General features: G+C 41.3%; 2 protein-coding genes across 2 annotated transcripts in view; one reads left to right on the forward strand and one right to left on the reverse strand.

The window, feature by feature from the left end:
• Nucleotides 1-3,238: 3,238 nt before the first annotated feature.
• Nucleotides 3,239-25,168, reverse strand: BCCIP (BRCA2 and CDKN1A interacting protein). The gene is made up of 7 exons (XM_077822909.1): nt 25,034-25,168; nt 19,849-19,923; nt 18,942-19,022; nt 16,716-16,811; nt 14,531-14,718; nt 10,507-10,684; nt 3,239-3,652 (listed from the first exon to the last, which is right to left on the reverse strand). Exons 1-7 carry the CDS (start codon nt 25,154-25,156, stop codon nt 3,482-3,484), a joined length of 912 nt encoding a protein of 303 aa, XP_077679035.1. The 5' UTR covers nt 25,157-25,168; the 3' UTR covers nt 3,239-3,481.
• Nucleotides 25,127-25,686, forward strand: part of UROS (uroporphyrinogen III synthase) — a 36,967-nt gene continuing 36,407 nt past the window's right edge. The window contains exon 1 of the mRNA XM_077822912.1: nt 25,127-25,266. The gene's annotated coding sequence lies outside the window, so the exon portion shown is untranslated. The remainder of the gene's footprint in view (nt 25,267-25,686) is intronic.

Consider the following 25,686-nt stretch of genomic DNA (forward strand, 5'->3'; position numbering starts at 1 on the left):
ATCTGAAATTTCAGTGTTGTAATTGAAGGGATCCTGACCCAAAAAGGAGTGGGGGCGGTCACAAGGTTATTGCAGGAAGAAAGTACTGCTGTCCTTACTTCTGCGCTGCTGCTGGCAACAGCACTGCCTTCAGAGCTAGGCAGCTGGAGTGTGGCAGCTGCTGGCCGGGAGCTCAGTTCTGAAGGCAGGTGCCTTGCCAGCAGCAGCGCAGAAGTAAGGATGGCACAGTATGGTATTGCCACCCTTATTTCTGCCCTACTGCATGCAGAGCTGGGCCCTCAGTCAGCAGGCGCTGCTCTCCAGCTGCCCAGCTCTGAAGGCAGCGCAGAAGTAAGTGTGGCAATAACTCAACGCCCCTAAAATAACCTTGTGACCCCCGCCCTGCAACTCCCTTTTGGGTCAGGAACCCCAATTTGAGAAACACTGGTCTCTCTATGAAATCTGTATAGTATAGGGTAAAAGCACACCAAAAAAACCCCCAGATTTCACGGACGGAGACCAGATTTCACAGTCCATGATGTGTTTTTCCATGGCCGTGAATTTGGTAGGGTTATTTTTATATCCCCCTTGAAAACATTTGTTCTTCTCTGACCGCTCTGGTCTTCCTGTCAGCATAGCATTGCTTTCTAGCAAGAAATGACTCCCTCACTCACTCTGCTTATCAAGACTACCTCTTAACCATCCCTAATCCATGGCAGGCAGCCCCATTTCCAAACTATGTCCATCTGCATCTATACCACTCCCCAATCACCAAATCAACTGCTGGGACTCTGACCTGTACCTCTCTTGAGCTGGATCCTTGAAGGATGGCAGAGCACGTGCATGTGGAGGGGAAGTGAAGTGTTCTATCAAGTAGATGGTACTCTACCTTTAAGCCTGCCCCACTGGGCCTATCAGCTCAGGAACCTTCCCCACCTTGCTCTCCAAACCCATACATGCCAAATCAGAAAGTGAAGGCAACATCTGACAGAAGCTCATAGAATCATAGAAATATAGGACTGGAAAGGACCTTGGTAGCTCCTCTAATTCAGTCCCCTGCATTGAGGCAGGACAGATACAATGAATGAAGCTGATAAACTGAATTAAAAGCACCCCTTCAAGCTGTGCATTAACTACATACAATGCACATGAAGAGATGAGGCAGAATATATTGACAGTAGTGCAAGAAAGTTAGGATCTGGACAATGGTCTACAATTATTTCTATGACAATAGCTTTCCTAGTATGCACTAGATCCTGTTCAGCTATACAGTATTGGTAAACCAACCCCTACCACTCTGAGTTCATGATCTAAAAAGGCAAACAATAAACAAAGGGTTGGATGAAAGACAAAACAGTCAGCTGATATTTATAGAAGGGGAAAAAAGTTAATTTAAAATGGCCCTTGACCTAGCCAGTAGTACTTGGGTAGTTTCTTTCAGGGATTTATGATAGAAATGGGTTTTCAGGAGGAGGAGAAAGGATCTTACCGTATGAGGTTTCAGTTTGTTTTTGTTCTGATGCACAGGGGAGGAAGGACCAGACTCTATAGCCTGGTAGTTAAGTCACTGGTCTGGAGATGCAGGTTCAAAGTTCCTGATCTGCATTTTTAGGAGCAGAGACCGGAACCTGGATCTCCCACATCCCAACAACCAGATTACAAGAGACAGTCAACTCCTGCTCTCTTGTTCTGACCCAAGAATCCATCCTGGACTTCAGAAACCTTCCTGACTAAAAAGATGTCAAAACGGAAGTTTCCAAAACATTTTGGTTTTGATAAAATAGCATTTTTCAACAAAAGAAAATTTAATCAGAAATATTTCTGCCTGCTTTCCTTATGGTTTTGTTTGAGAGAGGGGTCCAAGCATAACCAGTGCCCCTCTTGGTGGTGTGAAAAAGTGTGAAGATGGTCATGAAAGGAGAGGACAAACTGCGTGCATAAGTTCACGTAGTGGGACAAGACTGGCATGGTGAGGAGTTATTTTCACACAGATTTCATAATCTGTTTACGAACATATGTGAAAGTGCTTGGAATTTTCAGCTTTTGCTGGGCCCAGTTCTGTTTTGTTTATATTTACTGGTCTATGCTGTGTCTTTCCATAACACTGTACGGTATATTGTATGTATACCAACCTTTTATTATGTTTTTCACTAAAAAAATAATACAGGAAATCAGACTGTACATTCCCTAAATCAGAGTGTACATTCTGTAAGCCACACTGCACCTTCCTGTAAATTCAATACATCTCCAAGTCTGTCATTGTAATTGTACTCAATCCATTTAAAAAAGAATGTTCCTAAAATGATTAAACATGCATTTCTAAAAACCGAAAATGTATTTTAGCATTAAGACCAAAGGGGAGCTAAAGCAGCAAGATTCCTCTAGTAAAATAATTTAATTGAGAAAGTTAACCAGTTTTTTCCCCCCAAAATGACACTTCCAGCAAATGATTTTTTTAATATGCCTATGCAACTGAATCATCTCATACAACTACCTGCGTCTACAAACACCTCTGCCTGTTCTGACATCTGCTCTGTACTGGGCATACACATTTCACCAGGAAAGTTTCCCTCTGACTTCTTCCCAGGGCTCTACAGAATGCACCCTTTCTCTGTATTTTGTTGAGCATGCTGTGCACTCAAATACAGAAAAACTCCGTAATTAATATTTAATGTGATTTGCAGCACTGGGAACTGAACCCAATCACGCCAAGTGCAAGCTGAGCATGTTAATTTGCAAGTCTGCTTAGAGCACAAACATACAGCTACATTTTGGTGGAAGTTCTTCTTTTTGAACTAAACCTAATACTAACTGTTGATGCGTTAAATATGCAGTTGCACATATCACTGGCTTCAAGCACTTTTTTGCACAAGCCATGAAGTCTATATATAAAGCATTTAAAGTTTCATCTTTTAAAAAATATATTTTTTTAAACTGGCACCTCAATAATATTTTAGCAATCTGCCTCATAGTGAAAGCAAGGAGATTCTGCAGGAAGTAATCAATCATTTATTACCTGTTTCAACAATGAAAGAGGAACACTGAATAAAACAGTAAGACAAAGAATATGAAAAATATCCCCAAACTCCTGCTGAACAAAGATGAATTATTCAGTGACTTTTATATCCAACTACTTTCAACCAAACAAAGAACCAGTATGTGCAATATGTCCCAAAATTAATCCATTCAATGTTTTTTCAACTTGAAGTATACAGGTATTTAACAGGAAAGAGAAGAAAAATTAACTTCTTTAGAAGTCTTAGGGATGTAGGAATTTTTTATTGCATTCTTAATGGTGACTCCAAAGTCTACTAGGATATAGTATTTTATAGTAACAGTATGATTGACATTGTTAGTTGTACAACCTAGACGTTTCACCAGAATACAAAGGTGATACCTGAGGAACATAAAACTGATGACATAATAAAACTTTTGGGAAGCTATTCAAAAGGCATATAGTTTTGCATGGTTGCTTTATAAAAACATTATCCAAGGAAACTGTCTAGACTGAGAGATATTCTTTCAGTTTATCCATGATTGCATTCATCCTTTCAGATGGAATCAACATAACAGTTCGCAAAGGTTTCATTGGTACGTCATCAAAGGACCATCTGCCTCCCAAACACGTGTCACACTCCTCTTGCACAGAATAGCTGAACTTCAGAAGGGCTTTCTAAAATAGAGATAAATAAATCTTGATTTTAGTAAGGCTTCTGACACAGTCCCACATGACATTCTCATAAATAAACTGGGAAAATGTGGTTTAGATGAAACTACTATATGGTGAGTGCACAACTGGTTGAAAGACCATACTCAAAGAGTAGTTATTAATGGTTCTCTGACAAACTGGGAGGACTTATCTAGTGGGATCCCACAGGGGTCACTCCTGGGTCTGGTACTATTTAATATTTTCTTTAACGACTTAGATAATGGAGGGAAGAGTATCCTCACAAAATTTGTAGATGACGCAAAGCTGGGAAGGGTTGCAAGCACTTCGGAGGACAGGATTAGAATTCAAACCAAGCTTAACAAATTACAGAATTGGTCTGAAGTCAACAAGATGAAATACAATTAAGATAAGCACAAAGTATTTCACTTAGGAAAGAAAAATCAAATGCACAAATACAAAATACGGAATAACTGGCTAAGTGATAGTACTGATGAAAAGGATCTGAAGAACACAGTAGATCACAAATTGAATATAAGTCAACAATGTGATGCAGTTGTGAAAAAGGCTAATATTCTGGAGTGTATTAACAGGAATATCATATGTAGGACCTGGAAGGGAGCTGCCCCACTCTTCTCAGCTCTGGTGAGGCCTCAGTTGGAGTACTGTCTAATTCTGGACACCACACTTGAGGAAACATGTGGATAAACTAGAGAGAGTCCAGAGAAGAGCAACAAAAATGATAGAAGGTTTAGAAAACCTGACCTAAGGGAAAAGGTTAAAAAAACTGGGCATATTTAAAGCTGAGAAAAGAAAACTGAGGGAAGACCAGATAAATCTTCAAATATGTTAAGGGCTGTTATAAAAAGGACACTGATAAATTGTTCTCCATGTCCACTGGAGACAGGACAAGAAGTAATGGACTTAATCTGCAACAAGGGAGATTTAGTTTAGATATGAGGAAAACCTTTCTAACTATAAGGGTAGTTATGCTCTGGGATATGCTACCAGGGAGGTTGTGGAATCCCCATCACTGGAGATTTTTAAGAACAGGTTGGACAAACACTAGTCAGTGATGGTCTAAGTTTACTTGGTCCTGCCTAGCATAGGGGAAAAGACTTGCTGACCTCGCAAGGTCCCTCCAGCGCTACATTTCAATGATTCTACGAATTATGTTACAAAAATCAGTTTTAAGCTACTATGCATATAATTTTAATTGAAGTAAAAAGAGAAAATTTTGTTTTGTGGAAGTGCAGGTTAAAAAATCCCAATGAAAAATCCAATGAAAACTAAAATAGTTTCACAAAAAGAAAAGGAGTACTTGTGGCACCTTAGAGACTAACCAATTTATTTGAGCATGAGCTTTCGTGAGCTACAGCTCACTTCATCGGATGCATACCGTGGAAACTGCAGCAGACTTTAAATATACACAGAGAATATGAAACAATACCTCCTCCCACCCCACTGTCCTGCTGGTAATAGCTTATCTAAAGTGATCATCAGGTTAGGCCATTTCCAGCACAAATCCAGGTTTTCTCACCCTCCACCCCCCCCCCACAAATTCACTCTCCTGCTGGTGATAGCCCATCCAAAGTGACAACTCTTTACATAATGTGCATGATAATCAAGTTAGGCCATTTCCTGCACAAATCCAGGTTCTCTCACTCCCTCACCCCCCTCCAAAACCCCACCCCCATACACACACAAACTCACTCTCCTGCTGGTAATAGCTCATCCAAACTGACCACTCTCCAAGTTTAAATCCAAGTTAAACCAGAACATCTGGGGGGGGGGGGGGGCGGGGGGGTAGGAAAAAACAAGAGGAAATAGGCTACCTTGCATAATGACTTAGCCACTCCCAGTCTCTATTTAAGCCTAAATTAATAGTATCCAATTTGCAAATGAATTCCAATTCAGCAGTTTCTCGCTGGAGTCTGGATTTGAAGTTTTTTTGTTTTAAGATAGCGACCTTCATGTCTGTGATTGCATGACCAGAGAGATTGAAGTGTTCTCCGACTGGTTTATGAATGTTATAATTCTTGACATCTGATTTGTGTCCATTTATTCTTTTACGTAGAGACTGTCCAGTTTGACCAATGTACATGGCAGAGGGGCATTGCTGGCACATGATGGCATATATCACATTGGTGGACGTGCAGGTGAACGAGCCTCTGATAGTGTGGCTGATGTTATTAGGCCCTGTGATGGTGTCCCCTGAATAGATATGTGGGCACAATTGGCAACGGGCTTTGTTGCAAGGATAAGTTCCTGGGTTAGTGGTTCTGTTGTGTGGTATGTGGTTGTTGGTGAGTATTTGCTTCAGGTTGCGGGGCTGTCTGTAGGCAAGGACTGGCCTGTCTCCCAAGATTTGTGAGAGTGTTGGGTCATCCTTTAGGATAGGTTGTAGATCCTTAATAATGCATTGGAGGGGTTTTAGTTGGGGGCTGAAGGTGATGGCTAGTGGCGTTCTGTTATTTTCTTTGTTAGGCCTGTCCTGTAGTAGGTAACTTCTGGGAACTCTTCTGGCTCTATCAATCTGTTTCTTTACTTCTGCAGGTGGGTATTGTAGTTGTAAGAAAGCTTGACAGAGATCTTGTAGGTGTTTGTCTCTGTCTGAGGGGTTGGAGCAAATGCGGCATATTCTCTGTGTATATATAAAGTCTGCTGCAGTTTCCACGGTATGCATCCGATGAAGTGAGCTGTAGCTCACGAAAGCTCATGCTCAGATAAATTGGTTAGTCTCTAAGGTGCCACAAGTACTCCTTTTCTTTTTGCGAATACAGACTAACACGGCTGTTACTCTGAAAATAGTTTCAGTATCACTATTTAAACTATAAAATAGTTTTCAGTATCCTGTTTCACAAGCCAACACTTAGCATTTCATATTATAAATTCAAAACAAACTGAATTAATTGAGTAATGTGCATTATCATTAATATAGGGGGACAAATGAGAGCATGAAACAAAGAAGAATGACTCCTTGGTCTACCAGTCACTAGTTGTGGATGGCCTTGGACAAATTACTTAGTTTTTAAAATCACAGATAATTCCTCAGGTGTTACAATCAGGTATTATAGCCAGGCTCTTAGGAGATACTGTGGCAGGGAGTGGGGATTTCTGGCCCGTGATGGGAAGGACATGTTCAGTCTCCTGCCAAGAATACTACCCACTGCTTGCTAGTGAACCCCTAGCTCCCTAAAGCCAGAAAGCAGCAGACCCTAGGCATGGGGGGAAGAAGTTGACTCCTAACAAGAGCTGAAGCAGGGCAAGGGGAGCTGGCATGCATCCCGGAGAGGCTCTGTATGGGGATGCAGGGCCAACAGTGCAAGGATGTCAGCTTGATCCCGGGGGCGGGGGGGAGACGGGGGGCGGTGCTGGGTGGGGTGGGGGCCTAGTGTGTGGAGGGGCTGTAGCAAAGTATACTCTTCTCCAATCACTGCTAAAGAATCATTTCATTCGCAGCCTTACAGGTTCAAAGGTTAACATCTTTGTGACCCAATATACCCAGGTTTAAAAAAAGATGTAGTAATTCCCTTTCTCTAAGGCCACGTACACTACCCGCAGGATCGGCAGGTAGTGATCTATCTATCGGGGATCGATTTATCGCGTCTAGTGTAGACGCAATAAGTCGATCCCCGATCGCTCTGCCGTCAACTCCGGAACTCCACCAGGGCGAGAGGCGGAAGCGGAGTCAACGGGGGAACGGCGGCCGTCAATCCCGCGCCGCGAGGACGCGAAATAAGTGATTCTAAGTCGATCTAAGATACATCGACTTCAGCTACGCTATTCTCGTAGCGGAAGTTGCGTATCTTAGATCGATTCCCCCCTCCCCCCCCCAGTGTGACCAGGCCACAGTGGCATTAGGAATCTTTATGTTAAAATACCTAGATACCAAGGTGAGAGGCACTAAATAAAAACCTTACATACACCTTACATGGACAGAATCTTCATAGAGCCCTGAGAAATCCTGGAAGTGCAAGTTATTTATAGAGGACACTTTTTCCAAATACTGTAAATAGGTTTTCATAATGTTTCTATTTATATTTATTGACTCAATTTGTATGTAATATATATCACAGAGTAGTGTGCTTTTACAGAAAATGCAGCCTTAATTTTTCTTCCCCAGAGCTCACACAAATTAGAGAAGTACTATCCTAAACCACTTAGGGGAAAAACAATCTAATTTCCCATGGCTTCCTACAGATTTCCTATGTAGCACACATGTCTCAAGAATGTAAATTTCCACTGTGGGAGAGCCATATAACTAATCCAGAGATGATGTTCAAGAATGAACACAGTGAAGAATGGGGGCCTAAACGTTTAATTGATTCTAAGTCTGGGTATAGCTTTTCTTCCACTCCCTCAATTACATTTTAAGGACCACAATGTAGCACAGTGAGTTGATGACTGGGGGTTGGCTCCTCCATACTTATTAAATTCTCAGCCGCTCATTATACTTAACAGTAGTTTGTAGCAATCTGAAACCTAACATTATGTGTGATCAGGGAAGGATACATACTCAGACTATTTATTTTGTGCATATACATTATTAAATGCATCTAAGTTAATGTAACTTTCCTGATCTTACTTAAAATGACACTTGTATAACAAATGCCAGAAAGACTAGTTTACAAGCAAATAGTGTGTCCTGACTGGGGGGATGGATAGCTCAGTGGTTTGAGCATTGGCCTGCTAAACCCAGGGTTGTGAGTTCAATCCTTGAGGGGACCATTTAGGGATCTGGGGCAAAAATTGGGGATTGGTCCTGCTTTGAGCAGGGGGTTGGACTAGATGACCTCCTGAGGTCCCTTCCAACCCTGATATTCTATGATTGAGACGTTCAAAACAATTATAATTTGGAACAAACACAATTACTAAGTCTTGAAAAAATGCAATTTAAAATGACAGAACATTTGAGTGTACAAAAAGCCCTTTTAGAACACAAGACCCATGGTGACCCCAACTTGGAATTGAAAGTCCCTTTACTACATGCTGGTTTTTGGTCATTTGGTGCGCACAGAGTTCAAATTCAGGTGCTGGACCCCTGCTACAAAAACATAAAAAGAAAAACCCTTAGCTCCTTGTTACTTTTACATCCCACAGCAGTATTTCTTGCAGGCTCATAATGAATGTGCCCAGACTTTGAATTTAAAGTTTTCCTCTTCTTAAATGACCACTATTAGAATGATAGCCATTTCATAGACTGCACTAGGGAGAGGTGTCACATGCCAACATTTTACCCTGTGTGCACTGCCATCAGAGAGGAAGAACAGGGAGCTCTTGACATAGCAGCAGTGCTGTGGAATAATGTTTTTAAAGCTCTGAAAAAAGTAAAGAACGCTGAAAAATTCCATGCATTTCAAATTATATTTTAAATTTAATTTTCTGCATCCTCCCCCTTCTATATGGCTTGGGACCAGCAGAACTGAGTGGCAGGGTTCCCTCAGGAAATTATAAGTAATAGTTCCAGTTCACTATTTTAGTGCTTTTTATTAATGTACTTGTCCCAGATAGAACATACAAAACAATGGGATAATGACATCCGTACATTTGGCTCTTCAGAAGATTTGTTCTGAACAGTCCTTTTAAATAAAAAGAACAAAAAATAATGGACAGTTCGGGGAAGAGTACAACACCAAAAGCAGCACAGATTCAGAGCTTTAAATCTGCCAAGTTTCTTGGGAAGAATTCTCAGAGCATAAATTTGATGCCCGTTTGTGAGAAGGTGGTTTATTTTTTGGGGATTCAGAGGGGAAAATATTTATGTTTTATATGAATCATGCATGCAGCAATTTGATTTGGTCCTTCATAACACCACAGATTTATTTTTTCCTAGAAGCCTGAAAGATGCAATTGCTCTGATTCTTTGAATCATGTTCTGCCAAATAGTTATAACTTTTTGTGCAGTTTCAAATAGAAGACTAGAGAGAGGGTACAACTGTCTCTGAACTAAGAGGGTTTTTTCCACCCCTAGGATTAAAAACCTTGAAGGGCCAATTCATACGGTTAAACTCTGTGCTTCTGCTCTCTTCAGTCCACTCTTTTCAAAAACTTGGAAATTTCATTCACAGACCCTCAACCAGATGTCTCACTTAGTTCCGAATCCTTTGTTAAATCCCTTCAGCATTACCCTCAAGATAACCAGTTAATTCTTTGTGACCAAGACACTGAAGGTAAGTCTACATCAGGCATTTTTGGGAAGTCTCCCACCCGTCTTTAAACTATGATTTGAGGATTTCTATAGCTCAGGCACAAGTTAGGGGTTTGTCGCAGGAGTGGCTGGGTGAGATTCCGTGGCCTGCGTTGTGCAGGAGGTTGGACTAGACGATCATAATGGTCCCTTCTGGCCTTAAAGTCTAGGACTCTATGATTGCACGGCCACTGGTGCAGCTCCAATGGTGGTAGCAATGGTGGGAGGGCTACTGTAAACAGAGGCTAGGCACATGCCCGTGCTTTCATCAGCATGCCACTGAGACTTGCTGTAAATAATATCAAGAAACTACTACAAAAAAGCCAAGTGCCATTTTATACTCTGCATCTGTAGTAGTGCAGCTCTCAGGGGTTCCCCCAAGGCAAAACATTGTTTACTTTCGTCAAGAGTGAGTGAGTATAAATATTCTACAATAGCAAAAATTGTTTGTTTGTGCATTTTTCAATAGTAATTACACAAAAAACAGCTGGATTTAAATAAAAAGATCATTTTACCACCTTTTCATAATCACTGCAAGTCAGATTTCTAAAGTGGCTCAGTAAGAAAGGCCATTGTTATTATGAAAAAAAAGTAGAGTCAGAACCTTCATTTCCCTGCTCTAAAAAAAAGAATCAAACAATTGGATTTAACGGCATCAGAAGTCTGTTACCTCATAAAAGAATTCTTCCTCTGCATTTGCAAACATTAATTCCTCTTTCTGCTGTCTGCTCTCTCCTCTCTTCTTAGAGCTGCGCTTTGCTGTCTCTGTAAAGGTCTTGCTGATGAGAAGGTAGTAGTAGCACTTTCCACATGGCTTATTTGTTCTTTGAGTTTCAGCCAATTCTTTCCTAAGGACAAATATTATTTACATAAAGAATATTTTAACGCCCCATCAAATGCACACAAATCTCATAATGCAATAACATACTGATGCTTTGCCCAGTCTTCATAGTTGTCACTCAAAGAGCAATATTGACTTTGTATATGCATTTATGGCAGTAATTTTCTTTGAAGAGTTCTCTGCAGTCAGTTACTCTTCAAATCACCACCAACAAAACCAATTCCCTACTCCTCATAATACACTTCTCTTGTTATGGAACCCTCACTAAGGACACACTATGTTCTTGGGGTTGTAAGTGCTTAGAACCTAATTAAACACTCACCATTAACTACCATTCATAGGACCGGTTTCCTCCCCAGCCAAAAACTAGCTCATTTCTTTTACCCTGGGTTTTATTTATTTATTGCCCCTTTCCAGAAGCCCTTAAAAATGACAAACTTCTGTCTGGCAAAGAAGACTGGATGCTCTCATCCCTCCCTTCAGTTGAGTGTGTTGCCACTGCAGTGCTGCAAGCCCCATCCAGTAAAAAAGCCCAAGACCCGAATTCTGATTGTGTGTGTCACGTTCCACTGGAAATAAACCTCAAATCTCCCCCAGCCCCTCCTCTGACAAGCCATTTAAAAGTTTATCAAACAAAAAAGCAGAGACAGTTTAGGTTTTATCCTATCCCAAAGTATTCATTTCTTAGAGATCGATATTACTACATAAAAGAGCAGATGAAAGCTCCCTAACAGCAACGGCAGATTAAGATTAAATGAGGCCTGGATCCAAGTCAAACAAATTCCCTGCTTCTTTCAATCCAAACAAATGAAAGGCCCCTTCCTTTACAAGCGTGCTCATAGTTCCCCTAGCTCCTGAACCTGTAAAGTCACACTGTGCTCCCTAGTCCCCAGGGTGGGCAATAGCACTCTACGTCAGTGCACCCCAGCATATTCAGCCTCCGTGGGTTCAAAGACCCCTCCTAACCTAGAGCTAGGATTTATTAATCCTACCTGCTTAATTCTGGATGTGTTAATAGTCTATTGATTATTCCCTTTTCAGTAGGGCATGGATTCACCTGTGTAAATTCCTCTTCCACTGATGGAAGAATAAATGTGTGGTTCCATCTACTATTCAGGAAACTGATCATTTCTGACTAGTCTTAGTGAAGGTGGGGAGAGGAAGAGGCTCTGACCACTGCTAATTTTCAAGTCCTGCAAACCTTCATCTTCTTATAAATCTCATTATTTTACTGAAAGTCACTCAACATTACCTAAAGACCCAGCTCATGAAGCCATGTCTGAGCATCTCATCCTTCATTTAAAAAAAGGTATGTGTCTAGCCTTTATGTTTGCAGATAAAAGCTAGAAAATATGAACCATAAATGCTCAAATACTAGAAGGCAAACAAAAAGAACCCCAAATCTATTGTTAAAAGCCCCATGATTTTTAAGCCAAACTCATAATTTCTGAATGCTTGATGTTTGCAAGAACGATCTCCACTAATGCACAATTAGCTGCAATTGAGCCACTAAACCAGTAATGGAACAGTGATGGCTGAGAATTTGTATTTCTCAGTTTGTTATAGAGTAATAAGGAAAAAACAAAGTAGATACTGCACCTTCATTGTGAGGCTCTCCCCTTTTACATTCTCACTGACATAAAGCTCATGTTTCCTGGCTCTTAACTACATGTATCCCTAGCATAATCACCATTCTATTCTACTCAAAATACTTGGATCCCACATTTGGTGTTAAAAATTAATTCTATAGCTAAAAATTAAAACTATAGGGTGAAAATAAAGTGGGGTCTAAACCAGTGTAAACTTTTGGAATCCTCAATTCTCTCCCAATTTGATACATCGGATTAAGAGACTAACCAGCTGATCTCTTACTTTCGGTTTCCCCCTCCCAATTCAGAGCAGAGTAGACCAAGCAGAAGGCCAGGAGAGTTTCTTCTGTGAGGAGACCGTCTCAGGATCCAGAGATAGGAACTCTATACTCCCAGATCAAGGACACTTAATTCTGCCAAGGGAAGGGGCTCAGTGTCTGGATAGTCTGGTGATGCATCCCCATCCATCCCAACACACGTCTTAAATCCTTCAGAGGCAGCCCGACAAAGTCCTCTTAAGCACTTGGGACTCAATATGTTGGGCCACTCCCACCAATCAGGGGTAAGTCCAATAATATCCCCACAAACCCACCAATCCATCTCAGGAGGAAAAGCTCAAAGATCTCCCCTCAGGTTCTGAAGTGGGCAAGAGAGCTATCTGGCTAGGCATCTTTTACATCTACTTTTCTTCCCAAGATAGATCTTGGCTCATTCAAGGACATACTCCTAACTCTTCCTCCCCTGTCACATAGTGGAAAATAAAGAACACAGGGGTTAAAGACCTACCAATCTCCTGAGATAAAAAGAGAGACACAATGAAGAGTAGAGAGACCAGAACCCCCATCGTGGGGATAATCATCCTCTCTCAAAAGGCATAAGAAAAAGAAAGTCCAAAGGTCAGAAGACACAAAAAACATACTTTCTTCAAACACTTCTTACAATCTTTTCCCACAAGCTCCAGTGCCTCTGCTGAAGTGTTTGCTCCAGATCATGATAACTCCAAGCCAGAGGAGCAGTAGAAATTAATTCCTGCAGACATATTTAAAACTGTGGGGAGGAAGGCAGTGCTCACTGGGATCGAGACAGAGAAAGATGATGAGCAGGCTAAAGCCAAAGTCAAATATCTCCCAATTACAACCACAACAGAATTTGCCATTCCCCTTCAAAGGGGTTATTAATAAGGAATGAGAAACTCCAAAGGGAAAGGGGGAAAAGCACTGAAACTCCAAAGTGTCCTAGAACAAAAAAAAAAAAATTCTCTCCTGAGTAATAAGAGGAGGAGATGAGACAAATAGGAATGGAAAGGCAAACCTCAATGAGAGAAAACCCATCCCTGTGGGAGATTAGATAGTGTTTAATAGGACTAGAAGGCAATGCTTCAAAGAAAACCTAATTTGGCATTTGGAAGTGGACAAATTAGAAGGGCCAGCAAGTGATGTGACCTGTAATAGGAAGAGAGGAAAAAAACAGAAGAGCAAAGGGTGTCCATTTTCCCATTAAAATACTACCAGATTACCAGAAAGTTGTTTAAAAAAAACAAACCCCACACACACGAAACCTGAAAGGATTTCCTGTCCTCTCTCTCATCTTTCTACACCCTACATTTCAGTCAAAGCCACAAGCAAATTTACATTCCCTTCCTTGACATCTCTGCTTACTCTTTCTTTGCTCATGTCTTTCCAAATCATCTGTCTTGATATCCCTGACAGGGCCTTAACACTGAACCCAGTTGGGAGACAAAGTAGTGCCTAACCCTCTACACTCATTTCAGACACTGATTTAAAAAATATTTCAACGGCTCATCCAGAGATCATGCACTTACAAATCTGCTGAAGCCAAGATTTCCATCCCAAAGCCTGAGTTAAGCACAATAAACAAGAATACCTCAGATAGCCATTATTAAAATGCTGTAAGTTGTTTAATTTTTAATAAGCTTGCTCAATTTTCAAAACAAAGATCAACTACAAGTCATGCACTTATCCTGTTCTAGTAGTATGTGGCATAATTTTAAAGTGGCTTCCTATTTCTCCAAGAGACGATTAAGAATTTTAATGCATAAGGAAGTAATATCAAATAAAGAAATTAAAAGTCAATATCAAGGACCTTATATAAAACAATTGTATTTTTTCTTTTAATCTATTTCTTACTTAAATCTGTGGTTTCATTCCCTCTCCTTCAACACATTTCCATTTAAATAAGGTTTCTGAAGACATCTGAAGGGAAAAAGTTACTGTTCAAAATCATGTTTAGAATGACTTTCTTACTGAAGCTGCTGGTGCATGGGCAGAGCGATCTGTGGTGGTACGTTAATGAATCTTTCGTTTAGTAGGAAGCCCACAGGCTTGGTGGTGTCATTTAGGAGCTTATCCAGCTGTTCAACCATACTCTGTTCACAGTTCTTCTCACACAGGCTTAGAATCAGCTCTTTTATTTGTTCAGCACATTGAGTACCCTAGGAATCAAAGGGTACATTTTCTTTACATTCCAGAACGATTATTTACATAAGAAAACCTGAAAGTGAACTTCAAGAGAGTATTCAACAGGCCTGTGGGCAATTTCTTGCAATGGTCTCTAAAGTATTGTAGTATTTGTTTGATAGTTATATTCACCAATCCTCAAGATGATGGCAGGCTGAGGTTCCTAAATGATAACAATGCAGCTATGAGTTACAACTCCACTCTTCATAATAACCACAAAAACAGGGTACAACCTCAGCAACTGAGAAACATGAAACATGAGATGACGGATGGTCCAGTTGCTAGGGCACTAGCCTGGCAGTTGAGTGACCTGGACTGAATTTCCTATTCCATCACAGACTTCATGTGTGACTTTGGGCAAGTCATTTAGTCTCTAATGTCTGGTCTACACTGTGGGGGAAATCGATCTAAGTTACGCAACTTCAGCTACCCTAACCCTAACATAGCTGAAGTCGATGTACTTAGATCTACTCACCGCGGTGTCTTACTGTGGTGAGTCGACTGCTGACGCTCCCCCATCGACTCCGCCTTTGCCTCTCGCTCCAGTGGAGTACCGGAGTTGACGGGAGAGCGCTCAGAGGTCAATTTATCATGTCTACAGTAGACGTGATAAATCAACCCCCGCTGGATTGATCGCTGCCCGTCGATCCAGCGGGTAATGTAGGCAAACACCCAGTTCTCCATCTGTAAAATGGGAATAACAGTTCCCTACCTAACATAGCAGCCACACTAAAGACCATGGGGCACTCAGATACCATGCTAATGGGGGCCCCATAAGCACTTACACCGTGGCTTTCATTACCATTTTCACCTAAATATTTTAATAAATTCTATACGCAAAAGTATCAAGTTAGCAAAAAAATTTAATTCAAAGCACTAAAACAAACTAGTGATATAAATCACGAAATTAGATTAATCCAAAACCCAAGATGAGTTTATAGAATAATGAAGGGAATATAGCTGGAAATATTAAACACAGGATTTTGTATTTACTGGCCTCTCTTCATCCCTATTCTCTGCACATATTTTATCCCTTTTGACTGGTGGTGAAGTTTGCCAGAGAATCATGGGTAAGTCATTGTACCAGATCTAGTTCAGGTTGTCTGTATATTTGACATGGTAACTTTTATTTTATGGTACAGGTGACACGAATGCCTTTCTAGTTGCCTTACAAATGCATTAAATACATTTTTAGAAGACTGTACTGCATTGTGACATGACCTGCACAATGGTAAGGTCTAACAGAAATATGAGCTTTATTTACAAATTCTTAGTGGCCTGTCTAAAACATACAGTGCTTCAGTGGCGTAGCCAAGTGGAGAAACCAGGGGGAGCGGAGATTTAAAAAAGGCGCCACCTGCTAGTACTCACCCAGCGCGCTCTGGGTCTTAGGTGGTGGGTCAGGCCGCGCTCCGGTTCTTCAGCAGCCCTTCGGCGTCAGGTCCTTCACTCGCACTGAAGGACCCCCCCCCACCCCCCCGCACTGCAATGCCGCCGAAGACCGGAGCGAGTGAAGGACCTGATGCCAAAGTGCTGCTGAAGACCTGGAGAGCCGCCTGACCCGCCGCCCAAGACCCGGAGCGCCGCTGGGTGAGTAAAAATTTAAAAGGCGCCAAAGAATTTAAAAGGTGCCACTTCTGCTCGGTGGGGGAGCGGCCGCTGCCCCGCTCCCCCACTAGCTATGCTACTGCAGTGCCTGTCCATTATTACCATAAAAATGCAGCCTAACTGCTTGGCCACACAATGTTCAGATACTTTACAGTGTAACCTTGTAGAAGCAGAACACAATGTCAGAACAATTACATTATTCGTAGTATAAAAGGCATTTGAGTAGACTGTGACAGGGAAAAAAAGAGGGACAACCATCTGGCACTTGCCTTAATGTCTACAATGTAATTTTCAGCAAGACAGGATGAATAGAGTGTTTTAATTTCTAGAAATTACCATCCAGAAGTTAACCTGTATTACTGACCTTCCTTTCAGTTAAGTTTAAGAGGCTTATGAAGCCAAAGACTTCATCTTCTTCTTCATCATCATCATCACCACTTTCTTCTTGAACTTCGCCTTGCTATTTAACAAAAGTTAAAAAGGACAACTAATACCAAGCTGCTTTTTAAAAAACAAACAAACAAAAAAAAACCCCATAGCCATTATTCAATGTCCAGGATGTTTTACGCACATCTAAAAGCCATTCTGCAAGTCTATGGAACTGCTTAAGAGACAAGAACATTAAAAGGGTGAAAAATTGTAGGTTGTCTAAATAATTTATTCTGTTAAACCTTTATAAGAATATGTTACAACCTCCAATTTTTACTTAATTCCAAGAAGAACCTCACTAATTCACACCAATAACTGGGAGACTTCCATATTCAGCTACTTGCAATGGAATTGTTGTGTAAAAACAAATTTTAAGAAAGCAAGAACATGCATAATCAAGGTACTTTATTTATCTGACCAGAGTAATTTAGTTTTATTCATAATACTTCACAATAATAAATAGTAATAATAATAAATGTTCTGGGACATATTTTGTAAAAGTAATGAAGTCTTTGAAATGAGACCATCTGACAGTTATCTACTATTAAAACTCTCCTGAGCACTGGAGAGAGACTTGGGGGGGTGTGAATTATGGGGTGGGCAGATTAACCAACTACAAATTACAAGGCTCTAGATTTAAATCATTAAGAAACAAAATCTAATAGACAGCTAGCAGTTTCTTGGAGGAAGGAACCACAGGACTAAAAATATGTTGGTATGACATAACCATGTATTGTAATGGTCTAAGGAGATACCACAGTTCACACTTGGAGTTTTATGGGTTGGGGACGGGCAAGTTTTCATGTTACCATTTGCCTGACATGAGACAGCTTTGCAAGGCAGGGTCAAAGATAAAAGTAGTAGTAACCCCGGTCTGCACTAGAAATAGAAATGTTTTAAAAAGTATATTATTTAGATTTAGAAGAACATAGCAGAATGCAGACCATAAAAATCAAAGTTTTTTTGCAGGGGGCAGGGCATTTTAGGGCAATTTATTTTATTTTGGAAATTGTTAATGTGTTTCAGTGAGCCATTTACATTCTCCCTAACCCAAGTAGTTCAAACAGAAGCATTTATCCATACCCAACCCTCTAGTCTGGATAGGAAGAAAGAATATGCAATTCTCTCTGCCCGTTACATCATCTCACAAGTGGGTTAGGGAATGGGTTTTCATTAAGCTATGCTAAGTTCTTAGGAGATGTCCAATGAATGTGCACAGAAACCATTTTTCACTTGCTTATAATCATTTTCTTCCAAACAGAAACTCAAGACAGAAATTTGTTGGGTTCGGAGATTTAGCCAATTTTAAATTCGGTGGTGGTGGTGGTGGGGGGGGGGGTGGGGGACGGCAAAAAATTTTTAAATTAAAGCTCTCTCTTCTACCCCACTTACTTAACACTATTTCTAAGCTACTCCAGAATATCCCTCAATATCCTAACCTCTTCCCGCCAAAAAATAACCCCAAAACAAAAAACCTCCTCATTTGTTTGAAATGAAGAATGGAAAATTTCAGCCTCAAAAGGAGAATTTTTAACAACGTTATAAAGAAGAGAAAAGAGGGATTTGTAATAGGATATGATAAATAATGTTCGCTACTGTAAGTGCTATACCACCACCACAACTCTTCTAGTCAGTTACTCACAGAGACACAGGAACATACATAGTCTGCAACAGTTTGACTTCAGCTCAGACTCGATAAAGGAAATAAGATTTAACTTACTATATCAAGAGCTGAGGTGACCCAAAAACTCCACTTTGCCCTCTGAAAGCAGTGGTTCTCAACCTATTTATAATTGTGGGCCGCAGGTTGAAAACCACAGTGCTGACCCTGCTAACCCCCTCTCCCACACCCCCACCCCGGACTCCTATGCCCAGTGCTCCCTGCCCAGAGACCCCTCCACAGCGCACGGCCAAAAGCAGAGCCCTGGGCCCTGGCCAGACCCTGCCATGCGCAGGGCTGGGACCTGGGCCGCAGGTTGAGAACCACTGCTCTAAAGAGGGGATTAGAACATGAAAATACAAGTGACATCCAAGTGCTTTATGTTGCAACAGCCTGAGCTCTAGAACTCTTAGTTACATGTATATTATGAAGGGGACCTCAATTATTCCATTCCAATTTAAAATTATACCGTGCTGAACTAAGAAGAATGGAAGCCCTTACCTTGATAACACTCCCAATGTGATTCTGTTGTATTAATATGTCAGTTAACTCAGCAGTATCAACTGGAGCTTTTAGAAACAGCTACAAAAAATTAAAAAAGAACAAGTACTGTGAAAACAGTCTAAAATTTTCCTGTTGTGAACTACTTGTTAAAACTTGGATCCTCCTGTGAACCTCCTCCCAGCCTGCTCCCACATATTTTCTGAGGCAGCTATAGTGCTCAGTTACATGAAAATGTTAGGACAGCATTAAAAAGACAAGATCAAAATATATTCTCTTTAAAATAATCTATTTAGATTCTTGTACCATGCTCTTAACCCCCACTCCCATTCAGTACATTTATCGTTTATTTCCTGACCCTGGGTGTAGGACTTCAAGCGCTAATAAACCTAATCTCCTGTAGCTGCCTGCAGCACCAACTACACTAATGTCTCCAAAGTACTTTGCATTTGGTTTGTCCTCTTCTGTATTTTCCAATTGTGGCAGAGTCTGCAACTTTGTTTGACACTGAATTTGAAAAAAGAGAAACCACTGATCAAGAGAGGCATGAAGCAGCCAAAAAAGGCTGCAGATAGGTACTTTTTAAAGTTGCAGTTGGTCAAAAAACCTCTAGAAACCCAATGCACTGGGATACAAATCTCAGGAACCACCACTGCTTGACGATTGAGAATAATGAGAAAGAAGGGACTATGGTCTATCTGGGTGTGCATTGGGGTCATAGGTTGGAACCACTGCATTTAGTCAAGTGCATGTTGTAGCTGTAATTATTCATGTCGTCATCTACTGAGGCATAGTAAAACATTAAATCAATACTAGTAATGGTGACTGATGACAGTTTAAGGCTGTAGAAGCTATTTCTTAATGGAAGAAATCCGGATAGGAGCAAGAAAGAATATTCTGAGTCTACCTGTTGCAGTAATTTCTTTATCCCATCGTAGTCATTATCTGATATCGAATGTGCTTCAAATTCAACATTCACTTCCTGTGAATAAGCAGAAGACAGCAAGTATCACACATATGGTTGGCAAGCGGAATATATCTTAAAACAAAGTTAAAGCAAAACTGTATGACATGAAGTAGAGAAAAAAAGTCAACCAGCTTAATCTAAAGTTTTATTTCTATCACTCATTGATATCAGCCATTTTTGAAGCATTTTTACATCTCTTTTGTAAAATTCAGAGAGACTTTGTCAAGTTAACATTTTGAGAAAAACTATTTTCCATGTTTGTGTTGCCAGCACCACCTTAAAGCCTTGATCCTGCAATCTGGTCCACACAGGTGCACTACTACAGCCATACAGAGCTGGGCTCCATGTAGCTTTAGGAGTTCACCTGTATGGATCAGATAGGAGTCTAATTTTTTTAAATGACAAGTTCAAAGTCTATTTTTCCTCCACTTGTGCTCTTTTTTATACTTAATTCAGCTTATAAAATAAAACAAAGACTACTGTTAGTGCCCACCCACTAGCAAAATGCTTTAATGTTTATTTTGCCAACTCTATGGAAGTCCACCTACCAGTTAAAAAAAAAAAAAGTCCTCACTGGTATTTAAAAAGAAGATTAAAACATTTATATTACTAGGCTCCCCTCAGATTTCACAACCACCAGGCTGTGTATGACATAATTTTGAATACGCCTGAATCTTAATGAGGATTAAGAGTATGTCTACACAGAAAAGAACAGAAAAAAAAAAAGACCTCAGTGAGCCTGAGAGCCCAGGTTTACAGACTCTGTCTTGTACTATGGTATTAAAAATAACAGTGTAGACATTCCTGCTTGGGCTGGAGGTCAGATTTTGAAACCCGGAGAGAGGAGTGGGTCTCAGAGCACAAGTGGGAACATCTACACTGCTATTTTTAACACTTAGTGAAGGCCCCACAAGCACAAGTCTGTAGACCTGGTCTCTGAGACTTGCTGCCGCAGGGATTTCTTTTATTTTTTTTTTGGCAGTGTAGATATACCCAAGAGGTCTATACCATCATGTAAAGCTAACTCAGTGTTACCATGATTCAGGGTGGATTTGATTTAAATCACTAGTCAGGAAGATTCGATTTAATGATGGATTTCCACATAAAAGTGCATTCTTGTAGGTTATTATAACCTTTAATACATATTCTTCACAACTCAGAGATAGATATAGATTTCATTTTTAGAAGGTACATACTATACATTTTAAAGTGATTTATTTTGAAAACTTTTGAGATTAGTTTTATAGCTATATCAGAAAATGAATGATTGGTTCTCTCATTTACAAAAGGTAATTGAAGCAGATATTTATGAAGTCATTGGGAGGTGAACTATCTCCAATTCAACAGGTTAATCATTAATATTTGAAGGATTTTCTTGTCATGATGTATTAGGAGGAGAACATCACCAGACAGACATTTACATTGTTTTATTTAACTAAAACAACAACGTTATGTATTCTGGATTTTTTTCTTCAGCAGCAAACATATAATATTTTAAAAAAAAGAAGCATATGATTTTTTTAATTTAGTTCAACATTCAAGTTTTTTAAAATCAGGTTTGTTTGGTTTTTTTAAATTGTTTTAAACTCAAATAGTTAATGAAATATTTAAATAAAAAAACTAAATTGACTATGTCAGCCAGGTCAATCTGAGAAACTTAAAATATTGGCTTCTGCAGCTAACTCAGTCATCTTCACCTTCATTTTCCTGTTTGTTCATAATTTGGAAAAGAAAAACAAGCTTTCCTGCTTTTTCAGGATTATCACTTCAGCAGTCTCTGAATCCAAGTGCTTAAGTGACTTCCACCAGTTCACTGGTGTGACTTTCCTTAAAACATCATCATCAAACATATATTTCTTGAACGGTTCTTATTCTCAAACTGGGTCTCTTTTACAGCCTGCTGCCATTATAGGTTTTCCCTTCTAGTGAGAGAATGGTATAGTAGATCTCAAATCAATGAAGGCTACACTCAAAGACCTCAAAGCTTCTGGAATATGTTGCTCAAACAGTTTCACTTCTGTTTCTACTGCCTATCCCTCCCTTCTCACATTTATCTCCAGACTTCTCCTTGTCCAGATCTAGTCCACCCCCAACAATTTTCTATTCATTGAGCTTTTGGAAACTTTGCACATTTGGAGAGAGGTAAGGGATTGACTCTGTGTACACAAATTTGCAGAGGGACAATAGGGTTGAGATCTGTTATTTCTCACCTCTATATATTTATTTATTTTAAAATATTTTTGCTGTTAACAAGCATGTTATTTCTCGAAAAACAAATCCACAGTTTGAGAACTGCAAAACTAAGCATTTCTGATGGTATCTTCTAAACTGAGCCCTATTGGGTAGATAGAAAGATTAACCTAAATAATCTATACAGAAGCCCCTGGAACTCCATAAAATTGGATCCCTAATCCATGAACTATTGGAACTCATTTACAAAACTTTTCTTAAACATTACATGAATATATTGTCTCATACTATAGAATTAGAATTTATAAACCCTATTCCATGATGAGATATCTTTGAGCTATACTGTATCTTAATTAAAACTATCTTTAGATTTGATTTTTTTTGATAAAATGCTTTTTGAGCAAAAAACCTATTTAAATTAAAAAAATCCGTTTTTTAAAAAAAAATAATTATTTTTATCCACTCTGCCACGATTGAAACATACTTCTCCGCCCCCAACCAAAACAGGACGTTAGGCTGTGTCTTCACCAGGAAAACGGGTGTGTTCTTAACTGGAAGTAAAATCCCAGAAGTCAAGGCAGTTCGTAGTTTTCACATGCATTAGTGTTACCCACACACCTTCTAAGTGTGGTGTTTTGTCCCATCTAGTGGCACCAAGACCACTTAGGGCATGTCTACGCTTCCCTGCAGAGCAATTGATCCAGCAGGGGTCGATTTATTGTGTCTAGTGAAAATGCGATAAATCTACCGCTGAGCGCTCTCCTGTCGACTCTGGTACTCCACCGGAGCGAGAGGCACAGGTGGAGTCAATGTGGGAGCGTTAGCAGTCGACTTACTGCAGTGAAGACACTGTGGTAAGGAGATCTGAGTACATCAACTTCAGCTATGTTATTCACGTAGCTGAAGTTGCGTAACTTGGATCGAACCTCCCCTCTCCCAGCGTAGACCAGGCCTTAGAGAGAGGTAATGAGTCTGCTCTACAGCCTTAGCTAACAGTGATATGGCTTTTAGCTCATGCAGTAGAGTTTCATGTATTTAGCTCCAGAAGTCCCAGGTTCAATCCTGCCTGCTGACGACCAGGGTCTGTCAGCGTTACAAGTGGGGGCTCGTTCAGGATTTCAACTGGGAAGTCTTTAAAGCTTGGGATGTGCTTCTTCAGCTAGGGGAAGTATGTAACCCACACACCTTCTGGGTGTGGTGTTCTGTCCCATCTAGTGGCACCGAGACCACTTAGAGAGAAATTAATTAGTCTGCTCTACAGCCTGAGCTGACAGCAATATGGCTTTTAGCTCATGTATTTAGTTCCTGAGATCCCAGGTTCGATCCCACCCACTGACGACCAGGGTCTGTTGGCATTACTTTAGCAGGTCTAGCTGAAGACTTCAGGGGAAGTCTTCTCTGTAACCTGACCTACTAACTCACATGAAAACTACAAGCTGCTTTGTCTTCTAGGATTTTACTTTGAGTTAATTAGCTTTAGTTAAAAACACCTTTTTTCCCTACTGAAGACAAGAAGTGTATTTTCACTATGGTGTTCAGTGAGCACACCGTCAACTTCACACAGCTCTGGAGGTACACACTGCAATCACTGCAGAAATAATAAATTTTCTGGTATCCTGTGTGGTTTTCTCTCTTCCCTGTTTCTTCCAGGACTGAAGAAATTCTTTTCTCAACAAGTTGTCATCAATGGTCCTACAATTTGAATCCACCTAGGCAGACCCTTATTCCTACATGGTTTCAACGGGCTCCATATATATGTAGGTGTTTGCCCATGTGGAACTGATTGCAGGTTTGGCAATATAAACATTAAAAAGTAAAAATATACAGAAGTTAATCTCTAGCAGTAACCAACTCATTATACACACATTGCATTTTGCATTGCTATTTAGGCTGTTAAATGTATACTTTAATATAGAGGTCCTAAAGGAGGCCTCCTTGAGACTACAGCTTGTTCTACATTGCAGGTTTGGGGCCACAGAAAACAGGTGTTTTCTTGAATTGGGTGCAGTAAGACCCAGTATATGCCACAAGGGCAAACAAATGTTGGTACTATAATCTTAATATTATTATGAGATGGCTTACATTTCCTAACTTTGAACTGTTCAATTTTTTAACTTTAACTTTGCATTTAAACTTTCACGATTAGTGTTATTTTAATTCTGTAAAAATCAGTACATCAAATATAGAGAAAATACTAGTACATTATTAGTATCAACACTGACATCACCCTCTCTCTGCATAAGCACTTGAGCCTGTTAGCTGGCCTTTCTTGATTTTCTAGTTTTGCTCAATTAACTTTGCTTTGCTCCAACAAAAATATTAGCCTAAAAATACTGTATGTTGCCTGAAAACTGCATTTAATTCTGAGTCTAGGAGTGCTTTTGTTTTGTTTTTTTTTCCAGGAAGGGCAGAGATAATAAATCAAAAGTTACTCTTCGGGAAACAAAAACGGGGAGGAGATGAACATGTAGAAAGATAGACTGGAGAAAGGAAGGGTGAGACAATATAAGAGGAACACACAGGGATAGCATAATAATACCTCCTAGCTGCCATGTAGTACTTTCACCTGCAGATCTCAACGCACTTTCCAGAGGACTTAAATGTAGCACACAAACACCCCGCCCCCCCCATGTTTACAGCCCAGGAAACTGAGGCACAGGCTGGTGAAGAGTGTAACTGGGAATAAGGGGCTGACATTACGAAGGGGACCGGGAGAAGAAAGGCGTAGCCCCGGTGCTGTAAGAAGCGGGGGCAAGGGGGAAGAGAGGTGCAGCAAGAGGGAGGGCGGCCACCCGCAGGAGGGGGCGGCAGGGGCCCTGGCAAGGGGACAGAAGGGGAGAAGGGCTCCGGGACCAGCGGGAGGGGAAGGCAGAGCGGGCCCCGCTGCCCACGCGGCTCTAGCTGGACCGGGGCCTCCGGCCCTCTCTCCAGTCACCTTGTTGATCTCTTCCTCCTCGGAGGCCGAATCCCCCTGCTCCGAGTCCGAGTCCTGCTCTTCCCCGTCCGGCTCCCGCCGCTCGCGCGGCCCCGGCGCCCTCCGCTTGGCCCGGGTAGCCATGCCGCCGTCCCGCCGCCGCCGCGCGCAGGCGCCCCGGAGCCGGAAGGCCGCAGCGCGGAGGAGGAGCGGGCAAAGGACCGGGGCGGCCCCCGCCGGTCCCCCGCACGCAGGTGAGCGGCGGGAGGGGCCCGGCCGCTGCCCAGCCTGGGGGCTGTGACTGAGAGCGGGCCGGGGAGCCGGGCGCTGCAGCCGCCGCCGCCGCCGCCTGTGTGAGCTCGGCCTGGGGCCGCGGCGGGGCCCAGAGCCGGGGGCAGCCGGGGGCGCGGGGGTGGCCGAGGGACGTGGAGATCGGGTGGCCGGGGCTCCTGGTGCACAGGGTCTCGGAGCACGGAAACATGGCAGGGTGGGGGCGAGGGCACGGTCTGCGGGACACGGCAGGAAAAATACCGGCTCTGCGTCTTTGTGTGAAGCCCAGGAGCTTGACAGCAGGTGGACTCCGCAGAAGAGCCCGGCCTCCCTGTGCAGAGTCTGAACAGCGGCCACTCTGTTCCCCGGTGTTTGCAAAACCAAAGGGGTTTAAAGGGTATGAG

This window comes from Eretmochelys imbricata, chromosome 7, assembly GCF_965152235.1.
Source record: "Eretmochelys imbricata isolate rEreImb1 chromosome 7, rEreImb1.hap1, whole genome shotgun sequence".
Taxonomy (NCBI): Eukaryota; Metazoa; Chordata; order Testudines; family Cheloniidae; genus Eretmochelys; species Eretmochelys imbricata.

Excerpts from the sequence above, each read along its gene's own strand:
- BCCIP (XM_077822909.1), bottom strand. The coding sequence starts at position 25,156 with ATGGCTACCCGGGCCAAGCGGAGGGCGCCGGGGCCGCGCGAGCGGCGG. Across the intron at positions 16,812-18,941 it reads ACATTGGGAGTGTTATCAAG|CAAGGCGAAGTTCAAGAAGA; the intron begins GTAAGGGCTTCC and ends TTTGTTAAATAG. Across the intron at positions 10,685-14,530 it reads CCCATGCACCAGCAGCTTCA|GAAAGAATTGGCTGAAACTC; the intron begins GTAAGAAAGTCA and ends ATTTGTCCTTAG.